Here is an 18,986-nt window from a genome sequence, read left to right on the forward strand (position 1 = left end):
TAATGAAGCCACAATTCATTTGTCCCCACATTCCATGTATAGGAAAGATTATGTGAGCAAATCGAAAAGAGTAATGTTAGGTAAGTCAAGTTTTTAAATTAAATTTGTATACTATGTGATGTGTTATAGAGTGGTACGAGAGAATGTATGATCATTACATGAGATAGTGATGAGTCTCTAAATAAAAAAGTATGTGTTATGAGATATGTGGTCCGATTGTCGTACCTAAGACTTTCTCCATGTACAGGTAGAAGACATTACCTAAATCCCAATACTACTCCTCACAGTTTTAACTTTACCGTTTCTTAACACCAATTTATACCCAAAGCATAAGATAAAACCATGATACTATTCTCGCCCATCCTTTTTCACTCATCAGAGTCACCACTCTGCTATTTTGATCTGCTCTGCTCTCTCTCTCTCTCTCTCTCTCTCTACACTCACCAAACCACTCCCAATTCCAAATTCCAAATTCCAGAACCATAATCAAAATCTGTCTCATAAATGGAGGTCTCCTTACAAGGCAACCTCTGGGACAGTGTGGTGGAACTGACCAAAGGGGCACAGCAAAAGGGCAGTGATCCTCTGCTCTGGGTCATGCAGTTGTCCTCCAACTTGAACTCCATGGGAGTTTCTCTGCCCTCAGTGGAGCTCGCCACTGTGTTGGTCTCTCACATTTGCTGGGAAAACAACGTGCCCATCACTTGGAAGTTTCTGGAGAAGGCTCTGATGCTGAAGATTGTGCCCCCCATGCTTGTTCTTGCCCTGCTTTCACAAAAGTTTGTGCTTTTGCTCTCAAATTTGCTGTTTGAAGATTTTTGGTTTCGGGTTTTGGTTTTTCTGAGTGGGTTCGGATTAATGGAAATTACTTTTTGATAAACGATGAAGATAATCTACACTAAATTCGTCTTTAACTGCGAAGAAGGGAACTCAAACTTTGGAGCACTCTAGCCAACTTGGCTAATCGAGCTCTGCGGTTTTTGGGATTTTAAATGAGGTTCTTTTGAGACATTTTTTAGTTGGGATCAGTTAAAGGTTGTGAATTTGTTTAAAGGTTTCATCTTTCCTTCCACACACACACACACAGAGTGCCCCCCACCCCCGGGGCCGCTGCGGAATGTTTGATTCATTGCTCTTTCTGTTTCAATGGGCTTTCTGTGTTTAATGATTTGTTTTCTGTGCTGCCTGTTTGGTTGCTTAGAAAATCAAGGAAGGGAAAGTAATACCAGAATCTTAAATATGTTGGTGATGGCGCGTTGCTTAGGACAAGTGGAGGATGTGTTGGCTGAATTGTTGCAAATACTTGCGTGTTCAGTTGACTAGGAGGAGAAATTAATGTGTTTTACAAAGACTCTTTTCTATTTCGCTTTTGAGTTTTTAAATTCAAGCCTTTTCTCACCTTTCCCCCCACATTTTCAAATTGTGGAATGGTCTCACATGTTTCCCCTTGTACTTGATTTTTTTCTCTCGTAAATGCAATTCGATTCTTCTCTAATTTCCATCTCGGTTTTCCCTGTCTTGATTATTCAGTATGATCGACGTTGTAGAAATTCTTTCCAAAACAATGGATAACGAGTGAGCCAAGTTATTGTATTGCAATTAGACGTGTGGATGTGATCTTCCTAATTTAATTTTCATTTGCTTGTGAACTCTATTGAATTCATGGATCGCAATGTGCTACATTGATGAGCGAGTGTGGCGTTGTTTATTATGTATTTGCAAAGTTTTATTTTGAAGTATCAGATGGCCTGCAGATTACCGATCTTAGGCTGCATTGCTTGCCACTGATTTTCGGGTTTTGTTTCTGGTACTAGGTTTGGATAGTTGGGTTCTGTTTGTTTCTCTGGATCTAGTTATGTTCACTTTTTCTTAATTTGCCTTCGTCTGGTTTCACTTGTGAGCAACTGGTTGCTCCCTCGCATTGTAGGAAAGTGGAAACTCTCATAATGGTCTTACTGTTGTCTACCATTCTTTCTGCAGGGTCATTCCAAGTCGACGTTCCCAGCCTGTGGCATATAGACTTTACATGGAACTGCTTAAGAGACACATTTTTACCCTTAAATCTCAGATAAACGGGCCAAATTATCAAATGTAAGTTTTCTCTCGTACAGAATGATTGTTTACTTACATTGTACTGACAATGGTGCTTACATTGTATCTGGAATTTGTAACTATATTCTTTGGACAGAATCATGAAATCGATAGAATCTATTCTTCATCTTTCCTGGAATTTTGGCTTGCGAGCAAGTGACCCAGGGATTCTTGTGGTTGAGTTTTTATTTTCAATTGTATGGCAATTGCTTGATGCATCATTAGATGATGAAGGATTGCTGAACTGTACCCTCGAAAAGAAGTCCAGATGGGTAATTGAACCTCAAGAAATGGAGATAGATTGTCATGGAAGTTATTATGAGAAGAGGAGCGAATACAATGAGATATTGCAGGAAACAAATACAGTCATGGCCATTGAGATAATTGGGAAATTTCTTCAAAATAATTTAACTTCAAGAATTCTTGACTTGGCTCGCCGAAACTTGTAAGTCCTTGTTCCCTTTAGCAGTTGCTTCTATACTTCATCCTAGTTCCCTTAAATTTATACGACTTTAATATTTGGTTTTCTCAAGCAGTGGATGGCCTTAGTACTCAACTTATATGCATACGGAATTTTTTGAATGTGCTTTCAACAGATTTCCTTCTACTTACGTTGGAACTTCGTTGTATGCATTGTGTTTTTTCATTTCGTTTGCCAGCAAGTCCGAATATTAAAGACTAACTTTTCCTTTCGCCAGTACCTTGATCAGTTTCCTTTTTGATCTTGGCCTTGACTGCAAGTTTTTTCTTAACATGCCATCCCACTTTTTTTCAGGCCTGTACACTGGACAAGTTTTATTCAACGATTACAGATTCTTGGATCAAACTCATTAGCATTAAGAAATTTGAAAACTCTTACTGCAGAGGCTCTTATAAACTTGACTTCAGAAAGTTGCATGGTCTTGCCTCGAGAATGTAAAACAACTTCTTTGCTAAAGTATCATGCAGTGATGGTTTCTAGATCTCTGACTTCTACTGGTTTGTGTCACGGGGCTAGTCGTTCTGCTCTGTGGCTTCCTCTTGATCTTTTATTAGAAGATGCCATGGATGGATATCAAGTTGACGCAACAAGTTCTGTTGAAGTAATTACTGGTAAACACAAATTTTGTCCCTTGTGCTTAACGTAGTATTTTTTAAATTACGATTTGTTCTTATGAAACCAGTTCTGTGAGAATGAAAAAGCAATGTTTCGTTTTGTAGGTTTGATTAAAACCCTTCGAGCAATAAATGGCACAAGCTGGCATGATACCTTTCTAGGCCTTTGGATAGCAGCTCTTCGTCTTGTACAGAGGGTTCGTTTCTGTTTTGAATAGCTTTAAAATTTCTCCTCTTCTGTCTGAACGGTTAGCATATTTCCTGAACAAAAATCTTAATACTACCTATAAACTTTCTACTAGCTATATGTCATAGAAGTTTAAGCAACTTGATTTTGGCTACTTCCGTCAACTTTGATTGCTGACTTGCAAAATTTCTTACAAAGTTCTAGAACTTTATGAGTTAGACATTACTGGCGGTTGAAAAATTTGTTGTATTTTATCACTGGTCCCAAAAGCTTAGGTTGTTTTCTCTCTTAAGATGTGAGTCACAACTATTTTATATTCCAGCACTTTTCTCATGTGTGGGTCTCATTTCATCGTTAGAAAGTCCAACCTATGAAATTCAACATAAATTGGGAGGTTCCAGTTGTAGGGATTTTAACACAGAACCTTCTGCAGCTCTGCTATGACACCATTGATGAATAAGTTGGTTTACCATTTCTCTAAAAAAATCTTAAGCTGTTACTGTTAGAATTTACTCTATCTTCTTGTTTATAGTTTTGTTTTGTTTTGTTTTTTTTTTTTTTTTTTTAATTCCTGTAGGAAAGGTATCCCATAGAGGGTCCTGTGCCTCGCCTAGACACTCGCTTATGCATGCTATTGAGTATCACAACGCTTGTGGTTGCTGATCTGATTGAGGAGGAGGAAATTGCACCAACCAACAAAAATGAATGTGGCTCAATCAATGGCTGGAAAGAAAAAGAGGTTCCAAGACAGCGCTGCAATGATTTAGTCTCCAGCCTACAGACACTGGGTGATTATCAGGGTTTGCTGACTCCACCGCAGTGTGTTGTTTCCGCTGCCAATCAGGCTGCTGCAAAAGCAATGCTGTTCCTTTCAGGTGTCACTGTTGGGAGTGCTTACTTTGGGTGCGTCGGTATGAAAAACATGCCTATAAACTTCTGTGAGTAATATCTAGCTCTAATTCAATGTCAACAAGTCACTTCAACATGAAAATACTTTGTGAGTATCTTGTTATAAAGAGTTGGAAGCAGCAGAAAAATAAAATGAAAGGCTGTTTGGAGCATGGCGACACGGTTCACTACAAAGTTTCTTATCATTTTTTCAATGTCTACTGCTCTACATAAAAACTCTTAGAACTGTGTTGCACGTTGTTGTCCATGGTTGTTGCGGTCTTGTATTCTTTTTCTTGTTGAGTTTTTCATTTCAGTCTTATTTTATTTTCCGATGTTGTTCCTGTTTCTATGTTTTAGTTTAGTATTCTAATCTTAGGTTTTTGTATTTGTTTACAGCTGGAAACATGCGTCATTTGATAGTTGAGTCCTGTATTGCTAGAAATCTACTGGACACTTCTGCATATTCGTGGCCAGGTTATATTAACGGATGCATCAACCAGTTACCTCATGGCATGCCAACGCAAGGGCCTGATTGGTCGTCGTTTATGTTGGGGGCTACGCTTACTCCAGCAATGGCTAATGCTTTGGTTTCCAGTCCTGCTTCAAGGTATACTAGCTTTAACATTTTAAATATGTTACACTTAGTAATTCATGTTGTAATTAAGTGGTTAGGACTTCATTTCCACAATTTTTCATCGTTATATGCCAATGAGTAATTCCTTACAAGGATTAGTTCCTTGCTGCTTTTCTGGGGCTTGAAACCGCTGTTCCTATGCTACATAAGTCAAATACGTGGAAGGGCATTTTTTTTTCTCTCTCTGGTAAAATTGATTCGTTAAATTGGATTGCCACTTTCTGAAGCGCATCAATAGATGATTTCTAAGTTATCGGTTTTTCAGTTCACGCTTAAATGCACTAACTAGGATGGAGGTTTTAAACGGGTTTGCATTTGGTTCACAGGAGTTTAAGAATCTAATAATCTGACTGATGTCGTACATGGATACCTTTGGCCATTGGCGTTATGATTCCTATGTCTAAGTAGCGGGATAGTGTGCAAACTATTAAAAGGGGAACTCTGTATGGATAGATGACCTTTAGATTACCTTTTTAAACTTCTTTGACTATGGCCTGGTCTTCAGTTACTCCTTTTTCTTTCCTGAAGCCAGGTCTATCAGATGCTCTTTTTTGTAAACTTACCCAAAGGTAAAGCTACTGAATTAAGCTCATGGATTTGATGGAAGCTTAGCAGAACTCGAGAAAGTATTTGAGGTTGCAGTCAATGGATCCAATGCTGAGAAGATTTCTGCTGCTACCGTTTTGTGCGGCGCCTCATTAATTAGAGGATGGAATATACAGGTGAAAAACAATATTGTTATGCTTGATATATATTTTGAATCCTTTACCCACAATGCAGTAGCTTTTTCGCAGTTGCGTATTTGAATACTAAGAGTTCTTGCCATTTCCTACGAATCACTCAACTTTCTAATTAACTTATGGTTCACATGTAATGCAGGAACATACTGCTCATTTTATCATTAGATTACTGTCCCCTCCGGTTCCCGCTAATTATTCTGGGGATGACAGCCATTTAATAGGTTATGCACCGATGCTGAATGTCCTCATTGTTGGAATAGGATCTGTTGACTGCGTTCAGATTTTCTCTTTACATGGCTTGGTATGTATAGCATATGCTTTACTTAACCAAAGGTCCAAAAGTGACCGATACAGAATAATCTTGTTAGGGTTTGTCACATCCTAGATTCAGTGATTGAGCACACCCTTTACTTATACTAATTATTTCCAACATTGACTGTTATCAAATTATCTACCTCAATAGTCAGTTTGGCATTTGAATTTGATGTGCCATGTTTGTGTTAGTAACGAGACCCTCACATCAGCTGTAAACTAATGTCATCTAATTTTCTTACCAGGTTCCACAACTTGCGTGTTCATTGATGCCGATTTGTGAGGTGTTTGGTTCATGTGTTCCCAATGTCTCCTGGATTCTAACAACAGGAGAAGAAATCTCTGCTCATGCTGTGTTTTCGAATGCATTTACTCTCCTTTTGAAGCTGTGGAGGTTTAATCATCCTCCTCTTGAGCATGGGGTGGGAGATGTACCCACAGTTGCTTCCCGACTTACACCCGAGTACCTCCTGTCAGTGAGAAATTCTTACCTAGTATCTTCTGGGAGTGCTCACCAGGATCGAAATAAGAGGAGACTCTCTGCTGTTGCAAGTTCTTCATCTCCAGAACCTGTATTTGTGGACTCGTTTCCAAAATTAAAAGTTTGGTATCGGCAGCATCAAGCATGTATAGCCTCAACCCTCTCTGGTCTTGTTCATGGAACACCCGTCCATCAGATTGTTGATGAGCTTCTTAACATGATGTTCACAAAGATTAATCGTGGAAGCCAGTCTTTAGCTTCTGTCAATTCTCCAAGTAGTAGTTCTTCGGGACCTGGAAATGAAGACAGCTCTCTAAGACCTAAATTGCCAGCCTGGGATATCCTGGAAGCTGTTCCCTTTGTGGTTGATGCTGCTCTAACAGCCTGTGCTCATGGAAAACTTTCTCCTCGTGAGCTGGCTACAGGTTAGCCTTGTTTTCTCATCTCATTTTCTGTTGATGTTTTGTTATTTACAGACACCGATACTCCGGAAAATATATGAATTAGTTTTTGACTTTTCTTAAAACTAATGGCTAAAATTTAGCGAACTATGGAACTTGAATTTAAAATGACTGAAGAGTTTGCACTATTTCAGGGCTTAAGGATTTAGTAGATTTTCTTCCGGCATCTTTGGCGACCATTGTGAGCTACTTTTCTGCCGAGGTAACTCGGGGTATTTGGAAACCAGTTTTTATGAATGGAACAGATTGGCCCAGTCCGGCTGTGAATCTATCTTATGTTGAGGAACAGATCAAAAAAATTCTAGCTGCTACCGGTGTTCATATCCCTAGCCTTGCTGCAGGTTTTCTCCTCTTACGAACTTATAACGAGATGAGCTATTACATTGTTTTGGGAGTGATTTCGTTTTCCATTTTCCCCATGCTGTGGAGCTAGTTTTGTAATGTCGTCACCTCTAATATTTTGACTGAGACTTAACTATTGCAGGTGGAAGCTCTCCAGCTACACTTCCACTGCCCCTAGCTGCCTTCGTGAGTCTTACTATTACTTACAAGATTGACCGAGCATCAGAACGCTTCCTCAGTTTGGCTGGCCCCACCTTGGAGTGCCTTGCAGCTGGTTGCCCCTGGCCTTGTATGCCAATTGTCGCATCGCTTTGGACTCAAAAGGCCAAGCGATGGAGCGACTTCCTTGTTTTTTCTGCCTCTCGGACTGTTTTCCTCCAGAACAGGGATTCAATGGTCCAGCTTCTTAAAAGCTGCTTTACTGCCACACTTGGCCTGAATGCCACTCCTATCTCAAGCAATGGTGGTGTTGGAGCACTTCTTGGCCATGGATTTGGATCCCATTTCTGTGGTGTGATTTCCCCCGTTGCACCAGGGATCCTTTACCTACGCGTTTACAGATCGATTACAGATATTGTCTTCATGACAGAAGAGATTGTTACTATCTTGATGCATTCTGTACGAGAGATAGCATGCCGTGCTTATCCTAAAGAGAGATTGGAGAAGTTGGAGACAAGAAGAAACGCAATGAGATATGAACAGGTTTCACTTGATGCAGCAATGTCTCGGGTGAAACTAGCAGCTTCACTCGGGGCATCTTTAGTATGGTTGACAGGAGGCTTGTGTCTGGTTCAGTCATTGATCACAGAAACCTTGCCTTCTTGGTTTATATCTATGCATGGCTCCGAGCAGGAACAAGGATCAGAAGGAATTGTTGCAATGCTTGGCGGCTATGCACTGGCATACTTTGCAGTGCTTGGTGGAGCCTTTGCGTGGGGCGTTGACTCGTCATCATCAGCATCAAAACGACGTCCTAAAGTCCTACGTATCCACATGGAGTTTCTTGCAAGTGCACTTGATGGGAAGATATCACTTGGTTGTGATTCAGCAACATGGCGTGCCTATGTCTCGGGGTTTGTAACGCTAATGGTGAGTTGCACGCCTAATTGGGTGCTCGAGGTGGATGTAGACGTGTTGAGGAGACTGAGTAACGGTCTGAGGCAGTGGGGTGAGGAAGAGCTTGCTCTGGCCTTGCTGGGGATCGGAGGCGTCGGTACAATGGGAGTGGCCGCTGAGCTCATAGTCGAAAATGAGATGTAGACTCCATTTCCTCAGCACAGCTTTAAGGTTTTAGGAGGTCGGATGTACATGTTAAAAATGGTTTTAGATTAGATTTATCGCCGGAAACATTTGCAGCATTTCGTAGCATTTTGAATCAAATAGTCAATCGGATCTCAGCATTGTATGTAGGACCTAACTGTATTAAGAGAGTTTGTAGCATATTTGTTGGTTTTGCAATAAGCTCTAAACACTTGACCCTTTAAACCCAATATGAGTTGTATAATCCGGATAAGGAACATACGTTTATTGAGTACGTCATCGACAGTGTGTTGACAATATTTCAACTTTTAATTAACAAAATGTACCAACATGTTAGTCATCCCTAGAGACAAGAAAAATGAATCAGTTTAACTGAATTTAAAGATCTGTACAAAATTGTTCTAAATTCTCAATTTTTTTCCTCAACAAGATTGAATCCAAATTCCAAGTGGCAATCTTACAGCCAGTTTGACAGATCGTATCGCTTCAGTTGTTTCACGACCAAAAAAGCACACTTGCACATCATGCACTGTCGCAGAAGGAGAAGCAAAACCAAAAGACAATCCTTCAACGTTGTTCTGATTCTGCACCATCCGAAATCTCTCTCTCTCTCTCTCTCTCCCTCCCACCGGAAACAGCCCGAAACACTGGCCATTGTGAACGAGAAATGGCGGAGCCCAAACAGAGCAGCCTCTGGGACGCTTTGATAATGCAGACCAAGGAAGCTCAAGAAAATGGTAGTGATCCTCTTCTCCGGTCGATGGAAGTCTCATCGAATTTGAGCTCTGCCGGGGTGTCCCTGCTATCTATGGAGCTCGCCGGCGTGTTGGTGTCGCATATTTGTTGGGAGAACAATGTGCCGATTATTGGTTTTGAACATGGTGCCCTCCATCTTGTTCTGGCTTTGCTTTCTTCCAGGTCCGTTTTGGTTAAAGATCGAATGGTCAATATAACAAAACATACTGACATGGAGCTCCTCACGAGACATGCTTTTTCACTGAAATCTTAAGCGGCCTAATCATCGACAGTAAGTTTCTAGTTTCTTCACTTGTATTGATACAATACGAAAAATATTACCTTTTACATTGTCTGATATAAGTAATTCTAGCCTTCCCAGAATCACTTCCGAACCAGCACTTGGTGTATATTATTTTTGCTTGCAATGTATAACTTATCTTCCTCATTCAGGGTTATGAAATCAATAGATACAGTTCTTAATTTGCCCCCGATATTTGGGTTGCAAACAAGTGAAGCTGGTACTACTGTGGTTGCGTTCATCTTCTCAACCGTGTGGCAGTTGCTTGATTCATCGTTAGACGATGAGGGATTACTGGAACTTGTTCCGGAAAAGAAGTCCGTATGGCCAACTCAACCCCAAGACATGGACATAGATGGTCTTGACAATCATCATGAGGAGAGGAATGAACAATATGAGAGACTGCAGAGTCGGAACACTGTGATGGCCATTGCGTTAATTGCGCAGTTTCTGCAAAATGTTTTGGCTTCCAAGATTCTTAACTTGGCGAAACGAAACATGCATGTTGCCTTGCAATGCAAGTAATCATTTTACCCTCAGAAACGTTTTTTTGTATGGGGGATAAATGCTTGATAGTTTTCTGCCACATTCTCAGGATTAAACACTGGGAAGCTTTGGTAAAGCGACTGCAACTGCTTGCTGAAAACTCATCGATGAAAACTTTGAATGTTTTAAAACCCCAACACGCTTATCATACAACATCACTGTGCCCCGGTGATCTCTCCAGTTTTAGGCTCTGCATTGCTCGCCGCTCTGAAAAAGGCTTTTTCCCACTTCCCTGCATCCGCGTATAAATTGGATAGGTGAACTCTAACTGGCCCATGAGATGGTTGCAACCTTGTCAAACTCTCTGCAGCCATTTCTCCTCTTTCCAGATTCCCATGTGTTCCACATGCCGCCAACAGCATGCCCCATATGACTACATCAGCCTTCAGGGGCATGCTCCTTATCATTTTCTCAGCACCTTCTACTCGACCAGCTCTTCCAAGGAGATCCACCATACAACCATAATGCTTGATATTTGGTTCTACATTGTAAACATTCTTCATGCTCTTAAAGTACCTCCCCCGCCTCCACGAAGCCAGCGTGGCAACATGCACTTAGGACTCCGATGAATGTGATTGAATTGAGTTTGAAATTACACTTTTGCAAATCCGAAAATATTTCAAGAGATAACTTTGCATGTCCGTACATGGCCGACCCACATATGATGGCATTCCATGGTGAGACTGTAGAGGTTTTATCTCGGATTTGATAGAACACCTCAAAGGCGGTATTGATACTCCCACATTTGGCATACATATCAATGAGTGCTGCACTTAGATTGTCATTGAGGGGAATGGAGTTTTCAACTATATATTCGTGTGCCCATCTTGCCTCTTTCAATGTGCCTAATGAAGCAATGCCAGATAACACACTCACCATTGTAATTTCATTCGGTCGGATCCCACTAGCTACCATTCTTTGAAGGAGTTCTAGAGCTAATTCAGGTTGATCACTCTGGTGCATAACCAGAAATCATGTAACTCCATGAAAAAACGTCTTTTTCAGGCATCTCATTAAACAATGCAATTGCCTGGTTGATCATTCCATTTCTTATGTATCCTGCAATGAGGGCATCCAAGATGCAATATGCTCCTTGATGCCCTTTTGAAACTGATGATGAGCAGGGCTCATGTCGCCACAGCCTGCATAAAAATTGGTGATTGTTGCCTGTATAAAGTCATAGCAGTCAAAACCTTCCTTTACAATTGTCCCATGAAGTTGCTGACCTTCATGTACTGCCTTAGACCGGCCACAAGCCGAAATCAAATCTACAAGCATAACATCATTCGCCCCTAACCCAGTACGCAGCATTGCCCGATACATCATCAAAGCTTCACTCAACCACTCTACTTGCACATACCCATTGTACCCCATGAAACCACATCCTTTGCATGAATCTTGTCAAACAATCCACGAAACTATATTCTTTTCGGGCATCTCATTAAACAAATTTCTCGCATCACGTAAACTCTAACAATCCCAATACATGTGCAGCAAATTCGTAGAGACAAGAACAAACCCCTCAAGCTGCAACCTAATCACCAAAGCGTGAAGCATTCGACAATTCCAAACACCGCCCAAATGTGAGTAAGTTGAGATAACAGTCGCCATTGTCACCTCATTTGGGATCACACCCGCTGACCTCATATCCCTGAAAACCTCAACGGCTTCGGTCCAACGCTCATCCTGGGCTACCCATTATCATAGTAGTGTACGAGACACAACCCTTTTTTCGGCATTTTCTCAAACACCTGGCGTGCACTCTCCAAACGACTCGATTTGACATACCCAGCAACCATAATATTGCAAGACATCGGAGTCTAACTTATAGCAAGAATCGAACAGCATCTCGGCATCGGCAATGAAGCCGCATTTGGCATGCGTATTAATCAAGCTGTTCCTGATGAAATTGTTGGAGTCGAGCCCGGCTTTGAGAACAAGGCAGTGGATTTGCTGGCCTTGGAAGGAGGCCGCGAGGGAAGAGCGAGACTTTAAAGCCGAAACCAAAGCGAGCTTGTAGTCGATTTGGGTTGGGTTCATTCTGCCGGTGAAGAAGGAACGGAGATTGTCCTCTGGATTTTGGGTGGCGGCGGCAGTGGAGAGCCATTTGAGACCTGAAATGCGAAGGTCTGGAAGTCCAGGGAAAGATTTGGGTCTCAGAGATACGAGCATCCGACGAGAGCATGAGACGCTTTTGTAAGGGAAGCGAATTCAAGTAGAGAAGTTGACAAGGTGAGAGTAAGTATTGGTTTGGCAGTGAGATGTTTTTATAAAAAATGGATATAAAAAAAAAAAAAGTTCAAAAATGTGTTTCGTAAATATTTAAAAACAGCTTATTTTCATAGGTGTTGGTGAAAAAAAAGCTGAAAACATGAAGCAGCAAATATAAATTTATTCTCACAGCATTGTAGAAGCAGTTTGTTTTCCTTCAAAACATAGCAATACCAAACCAGGCCTAAATGTGATGAAGCAAAAGGCGGCAGATTGTCTGCCCTCCTTTTACCATGCCCTTCCCATCCCCTCTTATTTGTGTAGTCACAATTAAGCCTCATCAACATGTCTTATTATCTCTATAAAAAAATAATATAAAATATTAACATGGATTAACCGTGACCGACAATATAAAAGGGGATGGGAAGGGCATGGTAAAGAGAGAGTAGACAATCTGCCTCCGAAGCAAAACCAATCGAAAAGGAAGTAAATTTGGACCCAAGCTAACTTTAAATAGTTCGCCCAATAAATTGGGAAGTCATGTAATGAATAATTTGTTATTAAACTCGAACAGCTAGTATCACTCAGTACTATGGTCTGATGGTACCTCTTCACTTAGAAATAAGAGGTCTTGGGTTCAAATTTCGTAGATGGTGAATTCAATACGAAATTAGATTGCCCTTTGTGTGGCTTAACCGAACTCCCCATTCCCTTAATGTAAGAATATCAATGTACTAAAAAAAATAAAAAATAAAAATCATCAATTTTGAGAACAAAGACCTTCATCCATAGCGATTCATCAATTCCCCCGTTTGGTAAGAGTAGATAGCTTTACCTCATCTCAGTTCTAAAAGGGAATTGATGGGGTATAGAAGTTCAAACCCATTAGTTAGGCACACAAAATATCCAATTGACATTTGATATATTTGTTCTCACTCAACTTGTTACGCCCTTCCACATACGAGAGACAATCGCTCGAGAAGATGCTCGTCTACAGATTCTACATATAAAAGCGCCACCGGAGTATATGATTAATGAAAAAGAATTGTTTTGATTGAGAGTGAAGCCTAGAATAACATCTATAATTTAACAGGTAAATGATCGAACATGTAATGGGAACTCCGGTGGCGAAAGCATCCTTAACAATCAACGATGATCTCCTCAATTAAGAGCCATGCTGGCCAGAGCCCTGCAAGACCAAAGAGACTAGATAAGTATAAAACTTGCATGGTTACAATTATAAGTAATTGCTCAATACCACTTTCAGGGTTTGACAGAGTCGTACAATCGTTACGACACAAAACTTGCCAGCCTACAAAGCAGTAAGTTCACCTACAAAGCACATGATAGTGCACCCAACAAAGTATATCTGAAACCTACTGAGGGCATTGTCTTCTAACAAGGTAAGACAAGCTGCAAATAACTAAAGCCAAATCAAGATACATATTATATTTTCAATTCTATTTATAAGAAACACGTCCCATAGGTAAAACCAAATCAGCAGAGTCGTACGTAACTGCCAGATCTATCGGTACCAGAAATGCAGCCCAAAAGGGGATGCTGTTAAACTGGACCAACACTGAATGAGGACAAAGTGAACCATAACTGCTTACAGGTCTTAAACTATATTGTTGCTTTCTCTGTGTTGCCCGGACAACCACTCCTGCTCTCATGTGCATTGTAGGTACGGTGCTAAATAAAGAGCCAAACTAGTCTCTCCCGCAAACAGAAAATATATCCATGAATGCCTCTTATGAGGGGTCACCTTCTGGAACAATACAAATGGCTGGTCAGATAGATCTAGAACCTAAAATGACTGGGTATATGCCCCAGCATATCATCAGATCATCCTATCAGTTTATGTTGAGGACTCAAGTTTGTGCATATACTTATTTTGTGGAGAAAATTCTTATCAAATCATGATTTATTCCACATTGTCAACCATGGTGCTGAAGCTAACACTTTTCAGTAACCATTCTCAGTTACTCAGGAAATGATCATTCATGGCATACACCCCAAATTATACCGTAGCTTTCATGCATTTAGCACTTCAGAATATACTCACTGCTACCATTACATTGATGTTCATCCTGCCTTTTTTCATATTCTGATTAAAAGCTTTCCACAGAAATCCTGTAGTAATCTATCATGTATACCACTGAGGTTGATGTCTGGGTTATGGACCTTAAAGACCCAAACAAATTCTCTCCCTAATGCTTCTGGAGTAGAGGTGTAAAATGGGGCTGTCATTAAAATCCGTCCATCTGTGCTTCCTTTGGTACTTGGGGCAACTTAATCGTGCCATGCTCATGCATCATATTAGTGTGGTGCCTAATCCTGCCATAATTTTCTACACTTCTTCAGGACCTCATTTTTTCAGTTATTTTCGTTAAAGTTATTTTCAGTTCTTTACTTGTTTAGGGCCTTATCATGCCAAACTTTTTGAAACAGGCCAGGTCCATACCATACTCGAACTAACCTAGCTTGCTTATCTCTATTGGGAGTACTCTCCTATATGACTAACAAATGTACATGCCATTTACACAGATCAATCTGAACTCAATCATAATTCTATTGGTGCACTACCTAAGATGTTTGTCCAACCGAAAACATATATACAGTATTTTCCATTAAACTCCAGATTACTCAGGCTCCACTGAGCAAACAAAACATTATTCTAGCCTACAATGTTCAAAAATGCCAGATGAAATACGGCACAGCCACCTAACGGATCTAGCCAGGGATACAAAGTGAAAAGACATATTAGGTACACATAATTTTTTAGGTGGGGCAAAGTACGAAAGGTCAAACCAAAAGGGTCTCATTTCCCCAAAACCCCTGGTGCCTACCTTCTACAGTATCGACTTGATGCCATCACCTATGCTTCTCCTCTTCTACAGGGATCATCTGATTGCTTGAAGAGTGCATATAAGAGATATCGATCTTGGTCAAACCTAAGTCTAACGGAAGTTCATATGATCTAAGCTCTACCTCTTCAGCCTCAAGGAATTCAATAAATCTTCCAGTACCCATCAAAGATTACTTGCAAATTTCTGTAAATTTAATCAACCCCTTTGAAGTCCAATTGTTCAATTCATAGCATCCAATAAGTTCCACACAAAATTGTAACTTACACAGATCAATACAAACAACATTTACTCAATCCAATTAATTTCCATCTAATCAAATAATCAAGAAAATGCAGACAAGAAAAGAGAAAGACACTCACTTTTTATGCCGGCGTCCTCTCTTGGGACCCCAGCCTTCGAGCTTGGCCACCGGGCATCCGCATCGCGCCCGGAACAGAAGCACGGCACGGCCATTCGTCGGCGCCATCCGCCTCAGCTCAGTCCTGAGGCACTCGTAATCAGGATTGCCCTCGCTGCCGCCCTTCCACGGCAGCCTATCGATATCTTTAGACCCGGACTTGACACACTCCTCCGATTGCAATTGCAAATCGAATTCCATGGCCTTCTTCAAGCCCTTACATCCGGGCCTATCGCACTTCCTGGATCGAATGCCGCAGCAGAACTCGACTACGAACAGCGTGGCGGCGAAGAAGGCGACGAAGCCGACGACATAGGGGACGGGAATGTGGTGGAGGTGGAGGGTGGAGTGAGAGAGGAGGAGCGAGAGGGAGTTGAAGATGTAGGAAAAGTAGGAGGTGATGAGGAAGGTCCCGGAGAAGAGGACGAGGATGAGGATGAGGAGGTCGAGGGTGGCCGACGGCGAGTGCTTGCAGAGGAGGGTGCAATTAGGGTTTGAGTTAGGGTTAGGGTTTGAGGATTTGGGTTTGGGGGTTGGATAGGAGGAGGAGGATGACGTGGCAGCGGCAGAGAAGGAGGAGGAGGGCATGATGGTGGTGGTGGTGGCGAGTAGCAAATGGTGCATGTTAGAGAAACAAGGAGGACGGGGGTTTCTGTAATTTTCAAATTTATTTATTTTTCATAAATAATATTTAATTTTTATTTATATTTTTGGGTACGTAGAGGTAGAGGTTTCGTCCTTCCGGGAAAACGATGGGGGACAGGGGAGAAGAAGGCTTGCCGGTGAAGGAGAGCGCACTCCGCTCACGCGCCTTCTGGAGCGAGTATGGCGTGGACCTTGCAAGCCTTGTTACGTCAACTATGTGAAGTTGTGATTCCATTTTATTAATTTTTAATTAATTTCCTATGAATCAATCCGGGGTAATTAGTTGAAAATATTACCTAATCAGAACGAGACAAGCCATGAATCATGGATGTTAGAAATACGACAACTTAAAAATAGGCCAAGTAGGGAAACGTAATCAAATCAACTAGTCTCTGTAGTCAATTTGATTTTCAACTTTTAGATATTTAGGGAGTGTAGTCAAATAAGAATTTTGATAGATTTTAAAGGATTTTAAAAGACTTTAAAATCCAAGTGTAGTCAATCAGGATTTCAAAAGAATTTAAGAGTCCATTCAAATACAGGTGTAGTTAAATAAAGGATTTTAAAAGGATTTTAGAATCCTGATGTAGTCCACTAGGATTTTAAAGGATTTTTATTGAGTCTATGCACATCTATATGTATTCAAAAATTTATAGATTTTGAAAAATTTCATTGAATGAGTGATTTTGTAGGATTTGAGGAGAAATTGTAAGCTTAAAAAAGACTATAAAGAATCCTACGTCTACCCCTAGGATAGCTTTCTAACCCCCTTCGATTTCTTTTCTCTCTCTCTCTCTCTCTCCACTTTACAATCGAGCTTTCTTTCTTACTCTCTTCCCATTTCATTGAAAATATTTGATCTTACCTGCTAATTATCCACTCTGCAACCTTTTTCAATGAAATGGACAAAGGCAAATCAAATAATTTCAATGGAATAGGGTAATAATTTCCACTCTGCAATCAAGCTTTCTTTCTTTCTCCACTCTGCAATTGAGATTCTTTCTCTTTTTTTGGAGGTGTATAACACGCAAAGGCAAATCAAGCTAATTATCCACTGCATCCCTCCCTGACGAGGTAATCTACGCATTCATTGCTAATATTGAGATTGTTTTCCTATTTACGTAGGAGTGAACCTATTTACAATGTTGGGAGAACTTGGTATTTTAAATTAAGGGTTGGAAGAACTTGGCATCCGGAAAACATGGAGGATTGGGAGAACTAGGCATTTTACATTGGATGGCAAGGTATTTTAAATTAATGGGTGGAATTCGTCAGGGAGAACTAGGCATCGGGAAAGCATGGAGGATTGAGAGAACTGGGTAAAGTTCTTAATTTTATTTTTTTCAAGTTTTTTTATTTTTTTTTATTTTTTATTTTCTATTTAAAAAATAATTCTTTAAATGACAAGAAATCTCTCAAAATCCATTCAAATCTTTAATCAAAATCCATAAGAATGCTATAAAATCCATTTGAAAGTTGTAAGGATTCGACAATCCTTTGAAATCTATCACTTAACAAAATCTTTTTTAACTCCAGTGAAATCCAAATTGAATACACCCTTCTAATGTAGATTTCAAAGAAAAAATTTATATATTTTTTTTATTTCTTACATACATAAAAAATAAGGAGTAAAATGATTTACGCATATTACGTAGTAAATACTCAATAATAAAAATGATTCCTTGTAAGAAACAATACTTTTTTTTTTTTTTTTGTCAAAGAGTAAACTTTATTAAATTCGAATAGTAATGTTTACATCTTCAGCCAAAATATTAAATAAAAACTCCGGACCAATAGCATCCCAATGGAAAACACCTCCACGTGAAGTTACATACGAGGCAACGCGTGTGCAGCAAGTATTTCCATGCCGTTTGACAAACGCAAACGTCACCGTTCCTAATTGAGATGCCAAGAACCGAATATCATGAAGAAAACATTCCAAAGTAGCATCAATCACATACTCCCCATTAATCATGCGAATAATCAGCTGAGAGTCTGACTCAACCTCCACCTCCGTGCATCCTACCTCAAGGCAGACCTGTAGAGTCGCACGAACTGTCGCTACTTCGGCCATCTCTGGAGTATTAAAAAACATGCCACATTCCCCACCAGCCGCTTGCAACAACCCCGCAAAGTCTCCTAATACCCATCCATAGCCATCCTTGCAAGTCTTCCCACACCAAGCCCCATCACAATTAATCTTCAACACCCCAAAAACCGGTCTCTTCCACCGTACCTGTTGACCCGCAAAGCTTGTATTCCCACCAGATGCAACACCACCAGTAACAACCTTATTCATGTCGTGGCATGCACGAAATTCAACTACTTGCTGTCTGGCTATATTAATCACCTCCATTGGGTTTGCCGGCACCCTTTTAAAGATCATATCATATCGACACTTCCATATTCTCCACATAAGAAAAACACTTTCCAGCAACAACTCATCTTGCCTCTCATTATCACGGAACCGATCACAAAGTCTCCCCCAATACTCTCGGAAATCCCTTCCTTTCAAAGCCACAATGTCAAGTTGCAGCGAACAACCATACCACATCACCCTCATAAACTCACAATCGAAGAACAAATGGTGCTATGTTTCCTCCGCTTCTCCACACATCATACACCTATCATCCATTTGCATACGCCGTCGAATGAGATTAACTTTCATAGCTAAAGAGCCATTACAACATCACCATATAAAGAACTTCAACTTATTCGGCACCACTAGTCTCCATATGTCCTTTCAGCACCGATCAACCATATCCCGATGACTACTACCCCTTTTCC

At 40.5% G+C, this 18,986-nt stretch overlaps 3 protein-coding genes and 1 pseudogene across 3 annotated transcripts; 1 reads left to right on the forward strand and 3 right to left on the reverse strand.

Annotated features, from left to right (window-relative positions):
* The first annotated feature begins 370 nt into the window (after positions 1–370).
* Positions 371–8,791, forward strand: LOC137732134 (mediator of RNA polymerase II transcription subunit 33A-like). The gene is made up of 12 exons (XM_068471434.2): positions 371–779; positions 1,981–2,091; positions 2,189–2,536; positions 2,867–3,183; positions 3,292–3,383; positions 3,951–4,311; positions 4,661–4,871; positions 5,506–5,620; positions 5,778–5,939; positions 6,196–6,856; positions 7,027–7,233; positions 7,377–8,791. Exons 1-12 carry the CDS (start codon positions 505–507, stop codon positions 8,492–8,494), a joined length of 3,978 nt encoding a protein of 1,325 aa, XP_068327535.2. The 5' UTR covers positions 371–504; the 3' UTR covers positions 8,495–8,791.
* A 1,199-nt stretch (positions 8,792–9,990) lies between these two features.
* LOC137731894 (pentatricopeptide repeat-containing protein At5g19020, mitochondrial pseudogene) lies at positions 9,991–12,299 on the reverse strand (annotated as a pseudogene).
* Positions 12,300–13,051: 752 nt separating this feature from the next.
* Positions 13,052–16,307, reverse strand: LOC137731895 (uncharacterized protein At5g19025-like). Its single transcript, XM_068471143.2, has 2 exons — positions 15,517–16,307; positions 13,052–13,476 (listed from the first exon to the last, which is right to left on the reverse strand). Exons 1-2 carry the CDS (start codon positions 16,176–16,178, stop codon positions 13,449–13,451), a joined length of 690 nt encoding a protein of 229 aa, XP_068327244.2. The 5' UTR covers positions 16,179–16,307; the 3' UTR covers positions 13,052–13,448.
* Positions 16,308–17,931: 1,624 nt separating this feature from the next.
* On the reverse strand, positions 17,932–18,753 carry LOC137732682 (uncharacterized). Its single transcript, XM_088687148.1, has one exon. It carries the CDS (start codon positions 18,751–18,753, stop codon positions 17,932–17,934), a length of 822 nt encoding a protein of 273 aa, XP_088543274.1.
* Positions 18,754–18,986: the final 233 nt, after the last annotated feature.

The sequence above is a fragment of the Pyrus communis genome, chromosome 16, assembly GCF_041283825.1.
Source record: "Pyrus communis isolate YQ-2024b chromosome 16, ASM4128382v1, whole genome shotgun sequence".
NCBI lineage: Eukaryota > Viridiplantae > Streptophyta > Magnoliopsida > Rosales > Rosaceae > Pyrus > Pyrus communis.

Bases quoted from the DNA above. Each gene is read 5' to 3' on its own strand.
- LOC137732134 (XM_068471434.2), top strand. From the start codon at position 505: ATGGAGGTCTCCTTACAAGGCAACCTCTGGGACAGTGTGGTGGAACTG. The intron at 780-1,980 runs GTTTGTGCTTTT...TTCTTTCTGCAG, and splicing joins CTTGCCCTGCTTTCACAAAA to GGTCATTCCAAGTCGACGTT. The intron at 2,092-2,188 runs GTAAGTTTTCTC...TTCTTTGGACAG, and splicing joins AACGGGCCAAATTATCAAAT to AATCATGAAATCGATAGAAT.
- LOC137731895 (XM_068471143.2), bottom strand. From the start codon at position 16,178: ATGCACCATTTGCTACTCGCCACCACCACCACCATCATGCCCTCCTCC. The intron at 13,477-15,516 runs GTGAGTGTCTTT...TTGGTCTTGCAG, and splicing joins AGAGGACGCCGGCATAAAAA to GGCTCTGGCCAGCATGGCTC.
- LOC137732682 (XM_088687148.1), bottom strand. From the start codon at position 18,753: ATGTGGTATGGTTGTTCGCTGCAACTTGACATTGTGGCTTTGAAAGGA.